At 53.4% G+C, this 24,260-nt stretch overlaps 3 protein-coding genes across 3 annotated transcripts in view; 1 reads left to right on the top strand and 2 right to left on the bottom strand.

The window, feature by feature from the left end:
* The window catches only part of LOC128782965 (olfactory receptor 14A16-like), a 177,160-nt gene that overhangs the window by 16,716 nt on the left and 136,184 nt on the right, over positions 1-24,260 (top strand). The gene's annotated exons all lie outside the window — the stretch shown is intronic.
* LOC128782967 (olfactory receptor 14A16-like) lies at positions 14,610-16,849 on the bottom strand. Its single transcript, XM_053933556.1, has one exon. The coding sequence runs from the start codon at positions 15,825-15,827 to the stop codon at positions 14,895-14,897; it is 933 nt and encodes a 310-aa protein (XP_053789531.1). The 5' UTR covers positions 15,828-16,849; the 3' UTR covers positions 14,610-14,894.
* Positions 19,151-22,472, bottom strand: LOC128782969 (uncharacterized). Its single transcript, XM_053933558.1, has 2 exons — positions 19,686-22,472; positions 19,151-19,544 (listed from the first exon to the last, which is right to left on the bottom strand). The coding sequence occupies exon 1, from the start codon at positions 21,625-21,627 to the stop codon at positions 20,713-20,715; it is 915 nt and encodes a 304-aa protein (XP_053789533.1). The 5' UTR covers positions 21,628-22,472; the 3' UTR covers positions 19,151-19,544; positions 19,686-20,712.

Here is a 24,260-nt window from a genome sequence, read left to right as displayed (position 1 = left end):
GCAGCCCTGGCTTGGCTCTTGGTGGCAAGGGAATGCTCCCTGTTTGCAGCTGTCCCTGCAGGATGGCCCCAGGGCAGAGCCCAGCCGGGCTCCCACTGCAGCCCCTGAAGCTTGGGGCAGACAGGGGTCCCAGAGCTGAGGTTCATGGGGAGCACCCGCAGCTGTGGCTTGCAGTCAGTGTTGGCAAATGTTGTGTTCTCATCTCCTGCAGCCTGTGGGGAAAGCAACCTGTGCTGCCAGGCCTGTGTGTGCCAGGCCTGTGTGTGCCAGGGGCTCTTGGATGTCTCTGTACCCATGGACAGAAGGCCCTGTCTGTGCCAGGGTTTCCAGAATGTCTCTGTACCCATGGGTATGGAATAGCATGGACAGTGACAGTGTCAGTCACGTTGCTTGCACGCTCCTTCCTTTGCATACAAGACACATCCATGCACACCCCCATGCACAGATACATTAAAGGGACAGGGAGGGAGAGAGATTTCCCTCAGAGCTCCAACTTTGGCATAACTCACCTTTTAGCTGCTGGCCGGGGGATATTTTTCCCAGCTCTGTGTGAGAAGGTGTCCAGGAGCTGAAGGAGCAGCATTTAGAAGCAGTTTCAGGATTTCTAGGCAGGCAGTGGAGCTGACAACCATCCACATAACTCACTGTATTCATCAGGATGTGCTGCTGGTTCTTTGGGAATATGGCCCAATGGAGCCGCGAGACTTGGAAAAATCCCAGCTCTCTGTGGATTTGTGCAAAGGGGGAGCAGCAGAAACACTTTGTGTCTGCTCTGGGGACACAAGGTCCAAGGAGCTGCGGTGGCAGAGAGTGACCTGGGCTGGTGGCAGGTGAAGTCCTGGTTCATAACATCCCTGAGTGGCACAGGACAAAGCTCCAAGCACCCCCAACCCCACTGATGAAGTCTTTGTGATGCTGCACATCCTATAGGAAAAGCTGCTGTCACAGAATGCACTGGGATTTGTAAGTTTCATTTTCAACACTTTAGGTCCAATTTTCAAACTGCCGTATTTTTGCTCTCAAGACACAGTCATGCACAATCCATCTCTCATCCTCCTATTGCTCCAACTCCAATTAAAAAAAAAAAATCTAAATATTGGAAACAAAACCCAAAATCTTTAAAAAAAGGGTGCTGAGGTCAGTCTGTATGATGGATCCTGGCCGTCAGAACATGCCCCAAGTAAATGAGTTCTCCTTTTAAAAAGATCAGTTACCTCTTAATCCAAAGTTACAGAAGATTTTCATTACACATTTGTTTCTTGTTTTTATCTTTCATATTTCTCTCGTTTTTCTTTTTAAGCACATAACGTCCTGAAAAAAGTAATGTACAGCAAAATGAGATACATTTCTGATAAACAATGAAAGTATTTGTTTCTCTGTTTACTTTTCTCTGGATACCCTGATGTAAAAAATCTAGCAGATATGGGCAGAGGTGTAAAGTATTTGCTTTTGACTAAGCTGGAGTTCAGCACTGCTGACATCCTGATCCAGCCAAGAGTTGCAGAACTCTTTTGCACATCTCGAGCCATGTGTTTGCAGGCACAGCACCTGCAGTGCTGACACACCCGTGCACGTGAATAACTCTGTTACTCCCTCACAGAATTTGGGCTGTGCCCCAGAAGGAGGTGCTCCAGCCCTTTGCTCCTGGTTCCCGTGGGGAGCAGCTCCCTTCCCTCTGGCTGAGCTGCTCAGGCAGAGCCTGGCAGCTCCTGGCCCTGCAGGGCTGAGGCTTTTCCCCGTTGCTGGGCACAGACTGATGGAGCAGCACTGCTGAACACGGGCACACAGAGGGACCAGCAGCAGCTGCCTTTGGCCACCTGAGGCTCCAAGGCCCAAACTCGGAGCAGACAGGGCTGGAAGAGACTCGCAGGCTCCCTGCTGGCTCTGCTGCCCCCCTTGTGCCCACCTGGGAGCCCCCAGGGCCAGCAGGGACTTGAGATGGCAGCCCTGGGCTCCTGGAGGTTGTGCAAGGAACGCAGCTGGGGACTCCCTGTCCATGGGGAGCTTCCAGATGGAAAAGGCTGCTGTGCCCAGGCAGCTCCAAGGGCAGAGAAAGGAGGGTCTCGACCACGGGATCTGTGCCAGTCCCACAGTCCTGGGCAGCAGCCACCGAGCCCTGGGGGAGCAGAGGGCACAGCAAGAGGGACAAAAGCAGGCAAGGTCAGAGACTGGAGAGAGCCAGGCCCGGGAGCAGGAACAGCTGCTCCATTGCACTCTTGGAGAAAGCTCTTGGCTGGTTCAAAGCGCTGAAAGGCGTGAAGGGCAGAGAGGAGGCCACAGCAAACAATGCTCCTGTTTCCACAGCCTCCCCTCTCCGTGTCCCAGAAGGAATTGGATGGACTGTGTTCTTCTCTCCGAGTCGTCTGGTTCAGCACGAGCAGCTGAGCACCAGGAGCTGAAGGAGCTGAAGCCTCAGGCCACAAGAGCTGGGCCAGAGGAGACTTTCTGAGCAAATGAATGATGCTAATGTGGACCTGGCTGAATGCAGCAGATGGAATCATGGAATCACAGAATCCTTTCTGTTGGGAAAGACCTCTGAGCTCATCCAGTCCAGCTGGTCACCCAGCAGTGTCGAGCCCAGCACTAAACCACGTCCCTGAAGTGCCAAGGCCTGGACAACAGCCCTGAGTGAGGCCTGAACAACAGGCCCTGAGCCAAAGGTGGCCTCTGAATGAACCTTCCAACCAAAGGTTATCTTTGGATCTGCTCACTAATGAAATATGCATGGTCATTAGCACTGTGATAGATGTATCCACTCATTAGTGAAACATGTATTGACCTTTCTGCATTTAGAAGCCAGACAAGGCCATGAAATCCGACATCTGGCCTTGTTTGGGGCTGAATGGTCAAAGTCACCTCCCTTGGTTCCTCCTGGGGCCCTGGCCAGGCTTTGGGGGGAACCCAAGAGGAGGATGAAAGCAGATGTTCCCACACCAGAAGTGCTGTCAGTTTGTTCATTTAGCACTGTCAGAGCTGGGCCCTCTCACAGCGGGGCTGGAGCCTCACCTGTGGCTGGAGGCACCTGCAGGAATTGCCAGTGTCCAGGAGTGGCTCTGCAGCCCTTGGCTGTGACAGCTTCCCCAGCTGCTGTGTGGATCTGGGGGATGGTAAAGCCTGAGGGTAACTGGGGCTGGATCTTTCTTAATCACTGCTGCAATCTCTGGTGGTGATGGTTGGGTGCATTGCTGAGCTGCTCCTTTTGTGATTCTTTGCTGCTTTGAGCTACAGTAACTGACACTGATTCCTTCAGTTGGTGTCTGTGTCTTTGGTGCTGACCCTGCCCACTGGTGAAACAAAACTGGCACAGTCTGGCCAGATCACCACAAAATGTCACTTTTTAAATGTAAATGTGAGGAATCAGTCCCATCAGAAATTCCCAGATGGGAAGCCCTTCCCTGGAGTTCCCTGGCTCTGGAGTGGGCTGAGGTGGGAGCACCGTGTGAGCAGTGGGGCAGTCGGTTAAAAGACGCTGAACCCCTGGATGTCTTAAAATGCATCCAAAAATTGCATATGGGAAATGGAAAAGATCTTGTGGGTTTGGGAAGATGGGGATGGATTTTGTTAACAGCACATTGGAAACAGCACCAACAGAAGGAAAAACTGTTGTTAGAATACTCCCACATGGAGTGACAGAAGAAGGTTTAAATCATGAACTCAGGTTCATTTGTTCAAATGATATAATAATAATAATAATAATAATAGCTATATATAATATAACCCAATTATCTGTATTCATATCTGTATAATTTTAAATTGATAATGTGAAATAATGCTGACAATACTAATTTGACAGCTTTGGCTGCTCACTGTGACACTGAATACCCCACAGAAAAGGACTGGCCAAGACCCAGCTGTCAGTGGTAAACTTTGTGAATTGTGTACAATGAATAAAGGAGGAAGGGATGAAATTGGCTATTTTTATAGGATTTGCTGATACTGTGATGCAGAATGCTTTTTCTATTACTGTGAGAAATAAAGTGATTAAGACTGCTGGGTTTTTCATGTCCCAGACAATCCCCAAGCTGCAGGATTGGTTGAATGGGTGAAGGGGTTGCTAAAAGAGCAGTTGACAAAACCAGGAAATGGGAACCTGTCCCCATGGAGAAGCCATCTCCCAGATGTGCTCCATGCCCTTAGCAATGGCCCCCTGGGGAAATGGAAACCCCCTGGCTGTGCACGGCTGCTCCCAATTTGCAAATACAGCCATGGACAGTGAGACTTGGACTGCCTGGGAAATTGTTCTGGCTGTGATGGCCCTGGCAGGGCCAGCCCAGAGGCTGCAGGGCCGGACCTTCATGCATTGCAATTAGTTAGGATAAATCAGAAGCAAATGAGAGTTAACAGTACAGGAACAGGAATCCAGATTCCTCCAGGACACTTTGGTTCCATAACTGCTCACTGGAGCTTGGCCTTGCAAAGTGCTCATGTCATGGGAGGAGGAACTGATGCAGATTATCAAGGAGAAATTGAAGGAAATTGGTTAAACAATATTGAACAAGATTGGATTATTCAACCCCATGACAGGGTAGCACAATTATTGATGTTGTCAGTTTTTAAAACAATTGGGAAAAAAGGAGATCCACCTCAAATCACTGCTGTTGGTGGAGATAAAGGGTTTGGATCCAACAGTGCTAATAATGGAGCCAGAGTGTGGGTCCAGAGGCCAAAAGGCCCTCCCGAGGCAGCTGAAGGAACAGCTCTGGGGAAAGACAGCACTGTTTGAATCCTGAAAGCTGGGCAGGAACGATGGGAATGTGTCCCTGCAGCCAAGTGCTCTGTGTGAGAACAAGTAGATATTACAGGAGATTGTTTTACACATCCTGCCAGACCAAATCTCCCTGTTTGCCCCAGGGAAAACTCGTGACCTGGACTCCATCTAGGATGGAGCCAGGGCCAGGCTCTTGTACTGCCCCAGGTGTATCCCTTGAAGGCCTTTTAATAAACACCTGCTTTAGTCCTTTAGCACTGTCTAGCTCTGTTCTAGGTAGCCTCTCAAGGCATCACCACCCAACCAGGGCAACACGGACCAGGCCTGGCTGGCTGGGCCTCCTGGGGACCACCTGACCACCTTGGCATGTCGAGGGCTGCTTCTCACCTGCCCTGAAGCACTGGGGCTCTGGGCTTTCCTTCCACACTTTCTCAGTTGTGTCCCTGGCAGGGATCTCTTCAAAGTACAAGAAACTTCAGTGTTTCAATGTAACTGAGCTCTTGAGGGTTTTGTGACATCACTGAGGGAGTTGTGACATCACAGAGGTGGCTGTGTAACATCATAGAGCAGGCTGTGACATCACAGAACAGACTGTGACTTGGCAGGGTGACTTTGTGACAACACAGACTTCTGTGACATCACAGCACTGCTGTATGGCATCACGGGGTGACATCATAGAGCTCGTGCTGTGACATCACAGAGATGGCTCTGTGACATCACAGGGACAGTGTGACATCATAGGGGCAGTGTGACATCACAGAGGTAGCTGTGTGATGTCACAAAGTCAGTGTGATGTCATAGGGGCAATATGACATCACAGAGTGGGCTGTGTGACATCACAGAGATTGCTCTGTGACATCACAAGGGCAGTGTGACATCATAGGGGCAGTATGACATCACAGAGTGGGCTGTGTGACGTCACAGAGATGGCTCTGTGACATCACAGTGATGGCTGTGTGACATCACAGGGCAGTGTGACATCATAGGGGCACTATGACATCATATGGGCACTATGACATCACAGTGATGGGTGTGTGACATCACAGGGCTGTGTGACATCATAGGGGCAGTGTGACATCATAGAGATAGCTGTGTGACATCACAAAGGCAGTGTGACATCATAGGGGCACTATGACATCACAGAGTGGGCTGTGTGACATCACAGAGATGGCTATGTGACATCACAGTGATGGCTGTGTGACATCACAGGGCTGTGTGACATCACGGCGATCGTTGTGTGACATCACAGGGGCTGTGTGAGGTCACTGGGGAGGTCACAGTTCCCCCAGAGAAGTCCAATGCTGCTCGTGCACAGTGGGGTCCCCTGTCCCCCCGGGTCCCCCCGCCCCCGGCGCCGCAGCCTCCCCCAGAGGATGTTCCACGAGATCGACCCCAGAGCCTGACACGGGGACGGGGGACGGGGCCGTGGGGAGTGGGACAGGGGGACAGGGACCCCCCGGTAGCGTCCCCGTGTCCCCCAGGGCCAGAGCCTGGGCCAGGGCTCCTTCACCCTGTTACCAACGAGGGCTTGAGAGCGCTGAAAAATCCCCAGCAAGGGAGCGGCAAAAACCAGATTTAATATTAAGTGACAGCACGGCAAAGTTCCTTGGCAAGAGTCACTCTGCTCCTGACTGGACACTTCAGGCACAGCAAGGAAACAAAGCAACAACAAAACCAAACAAAATCCAGGCATTCAGACCAGAAATTAGCCAATAACTGAGGCTTTCCTTCCTATGGAAAATAACTGTCCTTCTCGGCCAGGCACCCATGGCCACAATCGGGATTTCACCTCCAACATTGCCTGTTGTGACAGACTGGAGGAGATTGTTGGCTGGAAACATTTCATGTGTGGGGGAGGAAGGGGCAGGTCCAGCCTTGCCCTGCCCTGGAACCCCAGCCCTGCCCTGCCCTGGAACCCCAATCCCCCCAGAGCCTCTATCCCAGCCCAGCAGTGGCTGCCAGTCCCTGGCACAGCACAGGCAATGCTCCACAGCCACCTCTGGAGCCCCAGCCCAGCTCCTGAGTGACCAAATGACCCCAAGTCCCACCTGGGGGAAGGGCCCAGGAACAACAAGGGGTATTTAAGGCTGAGCACAAGGCAAGCACACATCTTGACCCTACCTCCTCTTGGAATTTCCATCTGAACACTGCTGGAATCCAGGAGTTGGTAGCTCTGTGTCTGCTTCTCTATATCTTTTTTTTTTTTCTCTCTTTCTATGTCTACTTCTACTTCTGTCCTCTTGCAAATGTTGATTAACTTAAAATTGAACAGGCTTAGAGTTTGTGAAGTTGAATGGGCCAAGTTAATGCATTGAAAACTGTTTTTTGTTGACTGAATGTCATATTAAACCTTTTGCCAAAGTTTCTCTGATTTTCTAAAGTTCCCAGTAAAGGCTGTTTTGTTGTTTGGAGCTCCTGAGAATCTCTTGCTGGTATTTCTCCAGTGCATCCAACTCAGAGTACACAGATAATTATAATTCTTTTAAATGTCTCCTTGAGAGAGTTGTCTGGGGGATGGGGCTCAGGGCTTGTGTGTCCTGCTTGGCACAGCCCAGGCAGGGTTTTCACAGCCCCATCCCACACTCCATTTCCCAGCTGGAGCCGCTGGTGCCTCTGAGTTCTGCTGCCCCAGCCCCAGGGACGCTCTCCTTGTCTGCCCATTTCCCCACGGTCTCTGGGCAGGGATGGCCTCAGTGGGGGCTGCTGACATCCTCAGCACCTTGGAGGCTGCTGCTGAATTTTACTGCTCCAGAGGCTTCTTCAGCCTTCAGCTCTTCAGTTCAGGAATTCAGTGTCCCACGGCTCATTAACATTCAGAACACCTTAACAAGCCAGGCCTCTGGGAATAATTCAAGTTTCCAAATATTTTGTGGTTAAGTAGAATTCAGAAGTGTATTCAAAGTAAGTATATTATATAAAAAGACAGTGAGAAAAGATATTTTTAGGTTCTGTTTAGGGTTTTTTTTTTCCTGTTAATTCATTGATATGAGCAATCTCCAACTGACACTGAATCCAAGTACCTCCTCATGCAGTTTGAATAGATATGAAAATCAACAGCCTTTATGGCTGACAATTAATCAGACCCTGTCCCTACCCCCACCCCACCATTTCCCCCATCCAAGCCCTGGCACTCAGAGCAGCCTTGTGAAAATCTGAGCTCCCTCCAACCCAGGCTGCACCTGCAGCTTTCAGCTCCTTGGCTCCAATTCCCACCTGCTTTCCTTGGAGAAGGAGCTGCCCGAGACACAGGCTGCAGGTCCCTGCCAGCCCCGCAGGGATGCTGTGCCATCAACATCTGCTCTGCTCCAGGCTGAAACAGGGCCCAGCACGGTGCCGGGATCATCAGAGAGCTGAGGTGTGTGGTGGAATTCCATGCCCTCCCCATGGCGCAGCAGCCCTGCATTTCCCTGCTCCAGCCTTGGTCTCCAGCACAGCCATGGAGGCTCTTTGGGCTCCTGAGTGTTCCTGCAGCCCCCAAGGGCAGCTGAGCTCTGCCTTTGGCACAGTCAGCCCTGGCCAGCGCAGGCCACGCTCTGCAATTCCTTGTCTGTGCCCGGCCTTGCTGCCAGCCCCGGCAGCGGCTGCGTGGCCCCTTGGTGGCCCTGTGCTGGCCCAGCCATGGTGCCACAGCCCCTGTGCAGGCCCAGCCCAGGACAGGAGCATTGCGGCTGGGAACGGCCCCTGTGCCGTGGTGCCCACGGCAGCCTTGGGGCTCTGTGCCCCATGGCCTCCCTGCTGGGCAGCCTCTGCCAGCTCCTGCCCAGCCCGTGGCACCTGTGGGGCTGCACAGACAGCCCTGCCCCGGGCTCTGCCGGCCTCTGGGCCAGCAGAGAGGCCGGCCAGGGCTGGCCATGGCCGGGAACAGGCCCTGAGCCCCGCAGGAGGATGGAGCTGGGCCACAGCCAAACTCAGCCCAGGCCAAAGCTGGGCTCAGCAGCCAGGGCTGCCAAGGGCTGGGGACAGAGGCTGGCACTGACAAATGTCCTGGGCCCCCTCCCTGCTGTGTCCATGCCCCCAAGGGCACAGAGCAGCCTCCTCTCTCGGGCACTTGCCTGTTTTCAATGCCTTGCACAGGCGCTGGCCCTGCCCCACAAGGCCTGGGCTGAGTCCTGCCCCTGCACGCTCAGCCAGGCTGAGATGGACACTGATGGTTTCTGGGCCAGGCTCTCGGAGCCCAGCCCAGCTCCCTGCAAGCTCTGCCAGCTGCCCTGAGCTCTGTGCAGCACCAAGGGCCTCTCCCCAGCACAGCCCAGCCGGCTCTGGCCCCACAGCTCTGCTCAGGCCAGGCTGCTCTGGCCACTGGCCCCACGGCCTCAGCCCCTGCCAAGGGCACAGCAGCAGCTGCAGCTCAGCCAGGACTCAGCCCCAGCCATGGGGGAAGGGGCTTGCCCAAGGCACAAGGAGGCTCCCTGGCTGCCCTGCTCCCCTCTGGCTCAGGTGCTGAGAGCTCTGCAGCCCCTGCTGCCATCCCATCTGCCCAGGCCAGCACAAGAGCCCCGGCCTTGGGGCCCTCCAGAGCTGCTCCTGCTCCAGGCCCAGGGCCCATCCCAGAGCTGGGGCAGCCACAAAGCTCTGCCCATTTCTGCTCATTGCTGCTCTGATGAGGATGGATCCTCAGCCACTTGGAGGTTGCTGATGAATTTTCCTACTCCAGAGGCCTCTTCTTTCCTGAGCTCTTCAGTTCAGGAATTCAGTGGCTCATAAAGATTTATTTAAAACTCCCAAATAGGAAATGCTGCTGGGAATAATTGAAGATTTCAATTCTTCTGTGGTTAATTAGACGGATTTCAGAAGTGTATTAAAAGTGAATATGCTATATTGAAAACTGTGCAGGGAGAACTGTATTGTCCTGTTTTCCTGTTTATAGATTGATATCAGCAATGTCCAATTGATATTGACCCCCAGCACCTTCTAATGCAGTCTGAATAGATGTGAAAATCAAGACCCTTCATGGCTGACAATCAATCAGACTTTGTCCCTACCCACTCAGCACTATTTCCCTCATCCAAGCCCTGGCACTCTGAGCAGCTGAGGAATGAAGTCACATCCAGGACTGTCCCCAGGGCTCAGGACTGGGGCCAGGTCAGTGAAATCTCTTTATTGCTGATCTGGATGAGGCCATCGAGGGCACCCTCAGGCAGTTCCCAGGTGAGCCCAGGCTGGGTGGGAGTGTGGCTGTGCTGGAGGGCAGGAAGCTCTGCAGAGGGATCTGGACAAGCTGGAGCCATGGGCCCAGGACAATGGGATGAGGTTCACCAAGGCCAAGGGCCGGGTCCTGCCCTGGGCTCACAACCACCCCAAATCCCTGGCCGTGCCCTGCCCCTGATCCCCACAGCCTGTCCTGTTTCCTTCATCCCTGCATTGCCTGGGACTTTCTGGGACAAGGCAGCTCTGCTCTGGGGATGGAGGGAACTCCAAGTGCCACCACTGGAGTGTGAACCACAACTCATCAGGTTTGTGTCCTTTGGGGGTCAGGAACTGGTGAGACTCAGAGGCACAGAAAGTTTCTCTTCATTGCCAACAGACCATGGTTGAACAGAACACATTTTAATAACAATCACGCTCTTCTCTGAGCTATGTGCAACGTCCCAGCCGGGTCTGGCGAGTCCACCCTCCATACGTGATTTCCATCCTAAAATTGATTTTAGACAAACGTGGTTCTGTGACAGATATAAACACAATTAAATTCTTGTATCAGGATGCTCGTCCTGGAGTGGGGGCAAAACAGCTCAAACAATTCCTGATTTGCAAAGCTGTCAGTGGTGGATGGAGAAGGGAGGTCAGGCTGCTTTTGGTGTTGAGGAAATGCTGAAACCAGCCTGACTCATTTCATCTCCTCCTGATCTGGCTGATCTCCCCTCTTTCCCCTTCCTCCCATTGGCTTTTGTCTCCCACCAGGCCCCCCCCCGGTGAAGAGCCTGGCTCTGTGTTCTCCATCCCCTCCTCGCTGGCACTGCCAGGCTGGGATGAGGAGCCCTTCAGCCTTCCCTGCTCCGGGCTGGACAAGCCCAGCTCCCTCAGCCTCTGCTCACAGCCCAAGGGCTCCAGCCCCACCTTCCCTAAGGAGGCCCTTCCCTAAGCCTGCTCCAGCTGCCAGACATCTTTCCTGCCCTGGGGAACCCAACCCAGGCCACAGGGACCTGGATAATCCACGTCCTTGATGTCCTGGTCACACAGCCCTGGCCCCTTTTCCCCATGTCAGGCTCTGGGGTGGATCCTGTGGAACATCCTTTGGTGGAGGCTGTGGCTCCAGGTGGGCCGGGGGGATAGCGGGGGACAGGGACCCCGCTGGGCATGAACAGCATTGGACTTGTTGGGAGAAACTGTGAGAGGGAGCTGGGGTGGAGTGACGAACCCAGTGACCTCACAGAGCCCTCCTGGGATGTCACACAGCCCCTCTGGGATGTCACAGCCTGCTCTGAGATGTCACAGCCCATTTTTTAATCACACACAGACGGTGTTTGATGCCACAATCCATTCTGTGATGTCACAGAGCTGCCCTGTAATGTCACAGCAAAATTCTGTGATGTCACTGTATGCTCTGTGATGTCAGACCTCTGTCATCACAGCCAGCTCTGTGATGTCAGAGACAGTCTATGATGCTGTAGCTGCACGATGACCTCACATAACCCACTCTGTGATGTCATAGCCCACTCTGTGACCTCATATTACCGGATGATAAATTGTCTTGAAGTTCACCAGCCTCAGTGTCCTGCCAGCTCAGCCAGGCCCACGGGAACATTGGGGCCCACGACCACCAGGGACCACCAGAGAGACCCCCAGGACAGAAGAGAGCATGGGTAAAGGGGAGGGGAAATATGTTAATGATTTTGGGGAAATGATTATCAGATGTATGTTTAGTCCAGGACAATCAATGAATATGTGTGCAAAACACAGAATATGAACAGAGAAGGGCTGGTGGCAGATGTGGGGGTCAGAGGCTGCCTGGGGCACAGTGACCATGAAATAATCAAGTTTTCATTGTACTGTGAAAGAAGGAGGGGCAGCAACAAAACTGCCACACTGGAATTAGGCAGGGCAGAATTTGGCCTATTTAGAATGGAGATCTGGGGAGTACTGAATCAGGTACTGATTTTTTTAAGGGAAACAGCCCTTAAAAACAAAAGGGTCCAGGGAGGATGGACACATTTCAAGAAAGTAATGCTAAGGGGGAAGGAGCAGCCTGTCCCAGTGTGGCAAAAGATGAGCTGGTGAGGAAAATGACTGCCCTGGCTGCCCATGGAGGTTTGGTAGGCACTCTAGGGAAAAGAAGAGGGTGCATTAACTTTGGACAGAAGGTCAGGCGACTTCGGAAATGTTTGAGGATGTTGTTAGGTCAAGCAGAAAGAAAAGCTGAGAGGTGAAATCTCAATTAGAGATTAACCTGGCCACTTCTCTGAAAAATAATAAAAAAATTGTCTCTGAATAAATTTATAGCAAATGTTATATATGTTATAGAAAAAATTCCTATAAATAAATTAATAGCAAAATCTGGGATAAGGAGAGCCTCTACTTTTCATTGGATCCGGTGGAGAATAGAGTAACTAAAGATAAGGAAAAGGTTGAGCTACTTAACACCTTGTTTGTCTCAATTTTGAATATTAGAACATGTTGTCCGCAGGACAAGAGTTCTCCTGAGCTGGCAGATGGGCACAGGGAGCAGAACAGGCCCCTGTAATCCAGGAGGGAGCAGGTGGTGACCTGCTGAGCCACTCAGATGCTCACAGGTGTATGGGATGGGATGGGATGGGATCCATCCTAGGGGGATGAGGGAGCTGGTGGATGAGCTCCCCAAGCTGCTCTCCATCATTTTCCATCAGTCCTGGCTCAGCAGGGAGGTGCCAGAACACTGGAGGTGCCAGTGTGAGCCCATCGCCAAGAAGGGCTGGAAGGAGGATCTGGGGAACTCCAGGCCTGTCAGCCTGACCTCGGTGCCCGGCAAGGTTCTGGAACAGATCACCTTGAGAGCCATCACAGGGCACCCACAGGATGGCCGAGGGGTCAGAGCCAGCCAGCGTGGATTTGAGAGGGGCAGGTCCTGCCTGAGCAACCTCATCTCCTTTTATGACCAGGTGACCCAGCTGTGGATGTGGGAAAGGCTGTGGATGTGTCCATCTGCACTTCAGCAAAGCCTTTGACACTGCCTCTGACAGCATTCCCTGGAAAAGCTGCAGCCCACGGCTTGGGCAGGTTCCCTCCTGGCTGGGAGATGGAAGAGCTGGCTGGAGGCTGGGCCCAGAGAGTGGTGGGGATGGTGCTGCATCCAGCTGGTGTCCAGTCCCTGCTGCTGTCCCCCAGGGATCTGTTCTGGGCCCAGTCCTGTTTCACATCTTCACTGATAATCTGGCTGAGGGGATCAAGCCCACCATCACCAAATTTGCAGATGACACCAAGCTGGGTTGAGTGTGGATCTGCTGGAGGGTAGGAGGGCTCTGCACAGGGCCCTGGACAGGCTGGATCCAGGGCCCAAATCCAACAAGGTCAGGTTTAACAAGTCCAAGTGCCGGGTCCTGCACTTTGGCCACAACAACCCCTGCAGCACTCCAGGCTGGGGACAGAGGGGCTGGAGAGCAGCCAGGCAGAAAGGGACCTGCAGGGACTGATGGACAGCAGGCTGGGCATGAGCCAGCCGTGTGCCCAGGTGGCCAAGAAGGCCAATGGCTCCTGGCCTGGATCAGGAATGGTGTGGCCAGCAGGAGCAGGGCTGTGATTCTTCCCCTGTGCTGGGCACTGGTTGGGCAGCACCTCCAGTGCTGTGTCCAGTTCTGGGCCCCCAATTTAGGAAGGACATGGAGGGGCTGGAGCGTGTCTAGAGAAGGGCAACAAGGCTGGTGAGGGGCCTGGAGCACAAGTCCTGTGAGGAGCGGCTGAGGGAGCTGGGGTTGTTGATCCTGGAGAACACAAGGCTCAGAGGAGGTAAGGCGACACAAAGGTGACACAAAGGGATGAGCTGTGTGCAGGGGAGGGAACAGGGGTGGGCAAGAGGAAGAAATCTGCAGCAGGAAGAGTAAGGAAAGCAAAGGTGAAGTCAAGGAAATGCTCAGGGCAGTTTGGGGGTGGCTGCCAGGCAGCCCTGGCTCTGAGCAACAGCATCTGCAGTGGGCCAGGAAAGTCCCAGCTGATGGGAACAAACTTTCTGGCTGAGTGCAGAGGCCAGGACAAAGCTGAGTGGTTTCCCTGGCGTCCCCCAGCCCTTCCTGGCCCCAGGGGCTGATGGCATTTGTGCTCCCTCAGGTTCAGGTCCCCACAGCACCAGCACGGGGGTGCTCCCGCCTGCTGTGTGCAATGCAAACAGGGGCCCCTGAGCCAGCGCTGCCGTGTCTGTGCCTGCAAGGATGGGGCATCTGTGTGAGCTGGGGGAGAGGCCAGGGCTGCAGAGGGGGGATGTTGTTGGCAGCTCCATGAGGATGCTCTGGGACGCTGCCCTGGGCTGTGCAGCGCACTGGGGATGGATCAGCCCCTGCTCTGCTGCTCCTTCCCGTCTCCCCCAGGGCCCTGGCAGAGCACCAGCCGTGCTGTTTGCCCCCAGCCTGCCCACAGCCAGCCTGGGGCTGCTCAAGGGGGTTTTCTGTGCTGAGCATTGGCCTGGCCGTGTTCTTGAGAGAGGCTGGGCAAGGAGCCTGGAGCCCCCAGGCCCTGGCCTGAGGCGTCAGCGCTGCCCCAGCAGTGCCCATGGCCTGTCCCTGCTGCAGCCCCGGCACTGCCACCCCCAGGACTGTGCCCGGCCCCGAGAGCACTCAGGCCCTGCAGCAACACCAGGGCCACCAGGGCAGCGGGGCAGGGCCACGGGAGCAGCACTGCCAACACCAAGTGTTGCTGCTGCTGCTGCTGCTGCTGCTGCTGGGCACAGCTGCTGTGCCAGCACTGATCTGCCCCCAGCTCTGCACACAGTTATTGCTGCTGCAGCTCCAGAGAAGGCAACAAAAGGGCAGCTCTGCAGAAAACTCTGCTGGGAGATCCTTGAGTTCCTTTAAAGCCACTGAGAGCGCAGCCCCTCATTGACACAGTCTGTAGCCACAGGGAAGGTGGAGGGAAAGAAAATGAAAAATGGCACAAGAAGCGACATTTCTTTATTCATCTAAATATTTAAAATCAAAACTAAGAAAAAGAAACTCCAACATGAAACCAACAAGATTTATGAAAGATGACTTTTATTGTAAGTGATTGGCAGTAATTGGCCTGCGGTTTAATGTACCTGAGACCATCCAGTCATCAGTCTCCACACTGCAGCCTTGAGCTCCTGGTTCCTCAGGCTGTAGATGAGGGGGTTCAGGGCTGGAGGCACCACCGAGTACAGAACTGACAGGGCCAGATCCACGGATGGGGAGGAGACAGAAGGTGGCTTCAGGTAGTAAAATATACCAGTGCTATAGAACAGAGAGGTCACGGCCAGGTGAGGGAGGCAGGTGGAAAAGGCTTTGTGCCGTCCCTGCTCAGAGGGGATCCTCAGCACAGCCCTGAAGATCTGCACATAGGAGAAAACAATGAACACAAAAGAACAAAATGCCAAACACACCCTAACAGTAAGAAGCCCAAGTTCCCTGAGGTAGGATTTGGAGCAGGAGAGCTTGAGGATCTGGGGGATTTCACAGAAGAACTGTCCCAGGGCATTGCCATGGCACAGGGGCAGGGAAAATGTATTGGCTGTGAGCAGCAGAGCATTGAGAAAGGCACTGGCCCAGGCAGCTGCTGCCATGTGGGCACAAGCTCTGCTGCCCAGGAGGGTCCCGTAGTGCAGGGGTTTGCAGATGGACACGTAGCGGTCGTAGCACATGGTGGTCAGGAGGGAAAGCTCTGCTGAGATGAAGAAGAGAAAGAAAAATAACTGTGCAGCACATCCTGTGTAGGAGATGGTGCTGGTGTCCCAGAGGGAATTGTGCATGGCTTTGGGGACAGTGGTGCAGATGGAGCCCAGGTGGCTGAGGGCCAGGTTGAGCAGGAAGAAGAACATGGGCGTGTGCAGGTGGTGGCCGCAGGCTCCGGCGCTGATGATGAGGCCGTTGCCCAGGAGGGCAGCCAGGGAGATGCCCAGCAAGAGGCAGAAGTGCAGGAGCTGCAGCTGCCGCGTCTCTGCCAGTGCCAGCAGGAGGAAGTGGCTGATGGAGCTGCTGTTGGACATTTGCTGGGGCTGCACATGGGCACCTGTTCATGGAGAAAGGACAGTCAAGAATTAGAGGAGATACCTGTAACCAAAATCAAAGCCATTTCCCATATACACTCCCTTGGAACACACTGACACTGTCTTTAGTATTTTTGAGTTCTGGGGTTTTCTTTATATGCTTGCCTGTATCTCTGCTGGTATTCTTGGATATCAGAAACCCTCAGCATTTCTGCTGCCCTCTGGGAGAACAGAGCAAATTCTGTGAGGCAAAGTGAGGAGTGGAGAGTGAGGGCAGATGGTCTGTCATTCTGACCTGTTCAGACTTTCTCTGGGCTTTAACCTCTCTCAGGTGGAGCATGAACACCTTCCCATGCTTCCCCTAAAATGTCATGAGGTACAACTGAGAGCAGATGGATCCAGCAGAGCCCAGCTCCACATTTGGATCCAAGGACTCATGTTGCTCATTTCAGCAACCCAGCAGCATTTTCAGTGTCACAACACCTCTGCCTTTCCCCATCAATCTTATAAATCAGAGATGCTCTAGGACAGGTTTGCACCCTGGATTGAAGCTCCCAGCTTGGACTGAAATCTCAGGGAGACTTCCAAGTGTCCTTCTGATGGCACTGGATGAAGGGAGGTGCAGCTCCTTCCCTGGCTGCACTGGCAGCATTGCCCAGAGCCGGGCACTGGGGACAGCTGTGTCACCCTGAGCCAGCTGTGCCCCCTGCCAGAGCCCCGAGTGCCGGGCAGCTGCTGCCAGCCCTGTGCTCTGCAGAGGGAACTGGGCCCGGGGCTGCAGAGCTGCCCCACGGCTCTGCTGCAGCTCTGCCTGCACAGGAGGGGCTGCACGCCTTGGAGCCCCGGTCCTGAGGGCAGAGGCTTGGCTGGGGGCACAGGAGGGAGGGGGCTTGTTCAGAGGGAGGGGCTGCACTGGAGGGGATCCTCTGCACATCTCTAAACTCTCCCTGCCACAGCATTTCTGGGTTTTGTTTTCTCTCCTTCCCTGATCTTCTCTCTGCTTCCTGGAGATTTTCCTCCTGCAGGTGTTGCCCAGTGCCTGATCTCTCCCTGCCAGCACTCACAGACCCCAATTCTCTGTGCCCTCTCCTTGGCCTGACAGAACCCTGCCTGTTTGCAGGGCACTGTCTGGGGGCAAGTTCTGTTTGCAGCTTGGAGAAAGGACAGCTCAGACTGAGCCTGATGGCTCCAGCAAAGGTGATGCTGCTGCTGTCCATGGGCAGAGTGGCTGCAAGCACATTAGGGATCTCCTCTGAACCTACTGATCACTAAAAGCAACAGTTCACATGTCTCAGGCACTTGACAAAATTCATAATCAATAATTCATTATCAACATTTAATATTCATCCATCTCTCCCTGCCATCCTGGAATATTAGGAAACTGAATACAAAGTCTTTAGAAATCTCCTACTTTTTATCAAATCCTTCTTTTTGGAATTTTCTATGACTGATCAGAACCCCTCAGCATGTCAGAGCTACATGAGCATTTCACCTGCCCTGTACCAGAACTACTCAGAGTTGTACTCACATGGTCTGTGGGCATTGGGGTGTTCCAGCTTGAGGAGATCACTGCAGGAGCTGCAGCTGCACTGTCCTGCAGCCAGAGGTTCCTGTGCCAAGGGCTGGCAGTGATTCTGCCCCAGGCACTTCTCAGCACCTTCCCAGCCCTGACTGATTGAAGCTCTCTGTGCCTCTGGGCTGTGCCTGCACTGGCTGCAGGCAGTGCCCCAGCCCTGCTGGGCTGGGAGAAGAGCTGCTCATCCAGAGAAATGTGCTTTTGAAGCTCTGCTTGCTTACCAGCATCACCCTCTGTGCCAGGAGCCCGGCCCAGCTCAGCAGCACAGACACAGCACAAGGACTTGAATGAGCCTCTGGGGCTTTGTGCTCAGGCCCTGAACATCAGGCCCTGACAGGGGGCTGCAGAAACCTCTCCAGAACTCCAAGTCAGAATCCAACTCCAAAATTTCTTGGACTTTTAATGGGTCCCACTGAGGGACACGACTGAGAAAGTGTCCCCAGGCCCCAGGCAGAACAGAGAGCTGGAGGCACTGATGACAGGTGGGGACAAAGAGAAGCCAAGTCTTGGTGGCCTGGGGCACAGCAGGGTCTGTGGCACCAAGGGCTGTCAGGAGACACCTTGTGCTGAGGCCCTGGGGCCTCCTGGCACAGCCCCAGCCAGGCTGGGCACTGTCAGCCCCTTGTCCTGCCCTCAGCATCCCCCCCTAGCCCACATCCCAGTGGCCTCAAGGATCTGCTGGAAGGAGTCCCTGGGGAGCCTTGCTCAGCAGTGGCCCTGGGGGCTCCACAATGCTCCCAGGCACTGCAGGTTTTTCAAAGGACTTGGGCTTTGGCTTTTGCCTTGCAGTCTCTGAGAGCTTTCTGCAATCATGGCGTCCAATTATCTGCTGTAATTAGTCCCTGGAGAGGCTTTGTCAGGAACAACACTCAGTGGGGCTCATTAATGCTTCAAGGTACTTCAGTTCTTTTAAGGTACTTGGTGTTTCCCTTTGGATACAGACTCTGTGAGAGGTTTGTGCAATCATGGCCCCAATTATCTGCTTTAACGAGTCCCTTGAGAGCTTTGTACTGACACTCAGTGGGACTCATTAATACTTTGAGATACTCAACTTTTGTAAGGTACTTTGGGTTTTCCTTTCCACACTGAGAGGTTTTTGTGCCATTTTGAGTCTCTGAGAGGTTTTTGTGCCATCCTGGCCTCCAATTCTCTCCTCCATGGAGTCCATGAGGGGCTTGCGTTGGGGATGGACGTCTGTGGGACCCATTAATCCTTTGAGGCACTTTGGATATTTCCTCGGACTTGGACTCCTGGAAAGGTTTGTGCAATCTCCTCTCAGGCCCTGAGGTTCCAGGGCTCAGCTCCAAATGCACCACGGGGCTCATTAGTATCAAGCAAGTCCTGACAAACCATGGCTCTGCCTTGATTTCCCTCTGGTCTGGGGCAGTTCATCAGGAAGTTTCTGCAGTGGTTTTGGTTCTCCAATTTGAGATTTCTTGGCCAATGCATTAATTAGTGTGGTGGGTTCAGTGCTGCCTAATTACCAGTGCACCCACTAGAATATACTTACTCCTTTCCTGCTGTGAGATGGGATTAGGAGAAAGGCAAAGTGGGCTCAAAACTTTAAAAGGGTATAAAGAAAAGTTTAGAATAGTAAGTAAAAGTAAGAGAAATGAGAATCAGAACAAAACTTTCACAACACTTCTCCTCTCTCCTTATAACCTCACCATGTAAAGAGACAAAACCTAAAATTTTCAGTTAGTTTACCACCTCTTGAATGGTCTTTCTTCAGTTCACACAGGGAGAGAAGTTCCTCTTGTTAATGTTATGGAGACTTCTCCACAAGAAAACAGTTATCTCATGGCCTTTCATTTCCACAAATAGCAGCTGCATGGAAAAATCTGCAATTGTGAAGTCCCTCCCATTTTTTCACAGTTTTTCCCACAGCTGTGTCTATGGCCCATGTCAGCTTATGGGGTACTGGTTTACAGATGAGCTGTTTAAGAGCAAAGGTTCTCTTCATCTATTTCTGAAATCATCTTAATCTCTGGGAACAGAGGTCTTCTTCTTCTCTCCCTCAGGGCACAGGGTCTCATCACTCTGCTCCTTTTCTCTCTTCAAACTTCTCATGGGATCACAGCTACTGCAACATTTCCTTACTTTAGCATGGAGGCCTTTGCTGAACAAGTCATCTCCCCATTCTTTTCAATGCGTTATAGGGAAAAAGAGAGTCTGATGTATCAATTCCATCCTTCTCCATAGCGTTACCAGAGGATTATAGCCCCAAGGTCAAGGCATCTCCTCATCCCTCCCATCTGGGACTCAACTTCCTCTTCACTGACCTCGGTGTCTTCACGTTGCTCCTGTGTGTGCCTGCACTTTGTCCTTTTCTCTCACTGGAGGGAGGATGGAAGCACGGGAAGAGTCAATATCTCAGGCGGGGCCTGCAGATGGTTGCGTGAGCCCGGCCGGGCTGGGTCCTTGCGGCCGGAGCTGTTTTCCCATGGAGGTTTGTGCAGCGGCTGCGCTGGGGCTGTGTCAGGCTGGGCGGCGCTGGGGGCAGGGCCAGGATCTCAGCAGCCAGGCCAGAGCAGAGCAGCAGCACGGCCGGGGCCGATGGCTTCTCCTGGCCCTGCCCGCTGGTTGCGGGCCAAGCCCAAGGGCGGCAGAAGCTTGGCCGAGCCGGCCCGGCCCGGGGCTGCTCCTGGGGCCCGGCGGATCCTGGCTGGGCCCGGGCTGGCGGCGGGGCAGGGCTCGGCAGCGGCCAGATGTCAGCAAGCGCAGCCACGGCCCGGCCCGGCCTCAGCCCCACGGCCTCCCCTCCCCTGCCCGGCAGCCGATGGGGCCTGGCGGGCTCTCTGAGAAGGGGCCCGGCCCCACGGCAGGAGCCGCCCGGCCCGCCCCGGCCCAGACAGGGGCTGGCCCGGCCTTGGCACCTCTGTGCTGGCCAGAAGGGAAAGAGACCCAGCCAGGCTTCTTCCTCTTTAACTTGTGTCTTCACAGAGGCTTGTGCAGTTTCCTTAGTGGTTTAACAGATTGTCAGCTCTCAAAGCTAATTACTGATTGGTTTTTTGTCAGATACGGCGAAACTGCTAACAGCTTCTCTCAGGACATCACTTCCATGATGCAAAACCACCACAACAGCACAGAGCACAGAGCTCCTTTGTCCATATGTAGTGGTCATGTGCCTGAGGCCTCAAAACCCCACCTTGGGAGATCTCTGGGTGCTCTCCAAGGAGTTTTCAAATGAAAACATTCAGCTCATAGTCTAAGAAAATCACCAGAGGACAGGGCCAGCCTGATGTGTCTGTCCTGTCTACTTTTGTTAGGGAGCAATCCTTGGATAAATGGAATTTGGGAGGCCAAATTCTAATTTTGGCCATGGTCCCTTGGCAAGAAGGCTGCTTTTTTCCGCAGCAACGAAGGAACAGAGTCCCTCTGTTTCAGGGGCAGATGAGAGGTGACCACCAGAGGCCAAGCCCAGCCAGAGCTGGCAGTTTTTGTTCTGAGAGATACCCTTAGAAATAGGAAATTTTTTAGAGAGGGTACCAATTTTGGCAATGGGCATCTGAAAAGAGGGTCAGTTCTTTCCCATAGCAAGGAAAGCACGGAGCCCCAGTGCTCCAGGAGCTGATGAGAGGCAGCCCTTGGCATTCCAAGATCAGCCAGACCTGTCAGGTGGCCCCTGGAAGGCCAAGCCAGCCAGACCTGTTCCATGTTCCCTCGGTTCCATGGGGCCCCACAGTGTCCCAATGGTCCCTTGCTTCCAGGAGGCCCTGAGGTGTCACAATGCCCCCTTGGTGACACGAGGCCCTGAAGGGTCCTCATGGCCTCCATGGTTCCATCAGGCCCCACAGAGTCAGAATGGTCTCTGGGTCCATGAAGCCCCGCTGTGTCACCATGGCCCCTTGGTTCCATGGGCTCCAGTGGTGCCACAATGATCCCCTTGGTTCCATGAGGTCCCCACAGTGTCACAGGGATCTCCATGGGAAGGAAAGAACCGAGCCCCAGTGTGGCAGGGGCAGCCACCAGAGACCAAGGGCGGCCAAACTTGATGATAGTGGCAGATTTTGGCTGGGAACAATCCTTGCATACAACGAAACTTGGAGAAGGAATCCCACTTTCGGCCATAGGCCCCTGGAGAAGGAGAGTTCTCTCCCATAGGAAGGAAAGCCCAGAGCCCCAGTGCTTCAGGGACAGGTGAGAAGCAGCCCTCGACATGCCAAGGTCAGCCAGACATGTCAGGTGGTCCCCAGGAGGCCCAGCCAGCCAGACCTGTTCCATGTTCCCTTGGTTTTGTGGGACCCCACAGTGTCACAATGGTCTCCTTGGTTCCATGAGGCCCTGGAGTGTCACAATGTCCCCCTTGCTTCTGCAGTGTCACAATGGCCCCATGCTTCCATGAGGCCTTGCAATGTCACAATGGCTTTGTGGTTCCACAAAGCCCTGATGTGTCACAATGGCCCCTCGGCTCCGTGCGCCCTCGCTGTGTCACAACGGCTCCTCTGTGACACTGCGGGCTCCACAAGGTCACCATGGACCCTTGGTTCCTTGGGGCCCCCGAGTTTCACAATGGTCTCCTTGATTCCATGAGGCACCACAGTGTCACAATGGCCCCTTGGTTCCATGAGGTTCTGTAGTGTCACTGTGGTGTCCTTGGGCCTGCATTGTCACAGCTGACCTGTGGTGATCACATATCCTCTGAACAGAGAGAGAGAGCTCTCCCAGGATTTTCCTGGGAAGCTGTGAGAAGCTGTGAGAAAGCTCAGAGAAAAGAATGAGAAACAATTCTTATCTTCACTTGCTGCACCTGTTGTTGTGCATATGTGGAATGTGTTATGGAGATTTGTTTACCAAAGGGTAATTTCTTAATTGGCCAGTGGTGATGGTGTTTGGATTTCAATCAACCAATCTGGTCTGTCTGTATCGGACTGTCTGCAAGAGTGATGAGTGTTTCTTAGTAGTATAGTATAGTATAATATAATAAAGCGATTGATCAGCCTTCTGGAATCATGGAGTCAATGCTTATTATCACCACTCCGGGGACGCCCTGCTATGATAGTTACCAAGTCAATCTTCCCTTACCTCTGAATGCTAAATAGAATAGGCTTAACAGGCACATCAGCAACACCAATCACTGTAGACCCAACGAGCTGGCTGAGGGGTTGGGAGAAAATTTCCCCTGCTGTCATTTCCTCACAGTGGGTACCATTATTAAAGTAATTCGAAACACATACAGTTAGTGTGTGGGAGCCTCCAATCCATGTGCCCACTGTCCAGAGGAAATTAAAAATCCATAAATTCCTCACCACATTAACCCATCAAACAAATTGGATAGCAGCCACAGTAGCCATAGTTATAGGATGGGAAAAATGTAGCCACAACCATGTGCCACCCAAAGCAGGGTAAGCTAGACCACATGGTGACACCTAACAAGGTTTCTATATCCAGTACACACACAAAAAAATATATTATGTTACTCAAGAATTGTTATTCTCATTTCACACTTTTTCTCATGTGCCCTCCGACTGCACATTGGGCACCAAAATTGTTCTTGGTTTACAAGACAGGGTCTGCTAGGGAAGGCAGAAAAAAGGCTCCTGTCGAATGGAGAATGCAAACCCCTCCCTCCAAATTATTAGAATCGTGAAATCAAGGGGCTCTCAGGCAAAGATGTGGGAATAGCAATAACAGTTCTTCACTAGCGTGTACAATAAAGCAAACAAACAGCAGCACCTCCGGCGCTGGCAGCAAACAGAACAGGAGCCCAGTGCAGCCTTTCGGCCGCGGCACTTTCCCTGCGGTGCAGCTCCGGGCACGGCCGGCAGGGGCGCTGGTGGCTCCCGGGGGGCAGGGCAGGTGCGGTGATCCCCGCGCGGCTGCAGGGGGCGCTCCGGCGCGGGCTCGGGGAGCACGCGGCCATGGCGGCTTTGTCCCAAGGCGGGAAGGGCTTGGAAGAAGGCTCCGCTTCACAAACTTGGGGGCAGCCGGCTCCGGGGCCCCAGCAGGACTCTGGGAAAGCAGCAAGCTGGGCCGGCAGGATGTCTCAGCAGGCAGGGGCTGAGGGGCTCCCAGCAGGGCAGGGAGAGCCGAGCTCAGGATCCCGGGCACCCCAGCAGACGGGGATAGGTCTCTTTTTTAGTGGGGCAGGTGTTAATAAGGTCCCAGTTTAGGGGCTGTTCTCACGAGCAGAGGCTCACCCCATGACAGAAGAAGCAGCTCTGGGCCGGGCTCTGGCAGCAGCAGTGGAAACTCCCTTTCCCAAGAGCAGGGGCTCTGATCGTCCTCCCCCCAAAATAAGGGCTCAGCCAATAATCACCAGCCGATGATAAGGAACAAACAGAAAGGAAAAAGGCAACCCCCAACAGGTGTTGGCCATTTTTAATCCCGTGGGACAAATTTTTAAAAAGTTTAATTCCACCTTTATAATTGTTACATACGAGCTTTTGAAAAGTCAAGGGAGGGGATTGGAACCTGCTGCTCCATGGCTCCCCTCACAAAAGGAGTTCAGAAAGCCTGGAGGTCCTTGGAGGTATTTGGGGATCCTTTTTGTACCTCCTGACCTGACAGGAGCTTCTCTAATAAACTTTGCCTAAAGCTCCCACTCTGCCCATGACAGGAACCCCTGTGAGTGCCTGTGACATCCCGGCTCTTTGGCAGCCTGGAAACACTTAGAAAGTCCCCACAGAACCCCTCGAGTACCTGTCAAAAAATCTGATCCTTAGTAGGCAAACATCATCAGGACCCATTGCTATGGTCGGTTTCCACGGGCCGGGGTTCAGTGTCCTGGTTTAGGAGAAATTAGGGGAAAACATCTCCAAAGGAGCCCCTTATAGGAAACAAAACCCTCCGCAACTTCCCCCACCATTGGGTTCAGGAGGAATTTCTTCAGAGGGGAAGTGGAAAAAACTTGTTTA

Source organism: Vidua chalybeata (assembly GCF_026979565.1).
Source record: "Vidua chalybeata isolate OUT-0048 chromosome W unlocalized genomic scaffold, bVidCha1 merged haplotype SUPER_W_unloc_5, whole genome shotgun sequence".
Lineage (NCBI taxonomy): Eukaryota > Metazoa > Chordata > Aves > Passeriformes > Viduidae > Vidua > Vidua chalybeata.
This window is presented reverse-complemented; position numbering and strand designations above follow the sequence as displayed.

Excerpts from the sequence above, each read along its gene's own strand:
- LOC128782967 (XM_053933556.1), bottom strand. The coding sequence starts at position 15,827 with ATGTCCAACAGCAGCTCCATCAGCCACTTCCTCCTGCTGGCACTGGCA.
- LOC128782969 (XM_053933558.1), bottom strand. The coding sequence starts at position 21,627 with ATGGAACAGGTCTGGCTGGCTGGGCCTCCTGGGGACCACCTGACATGT.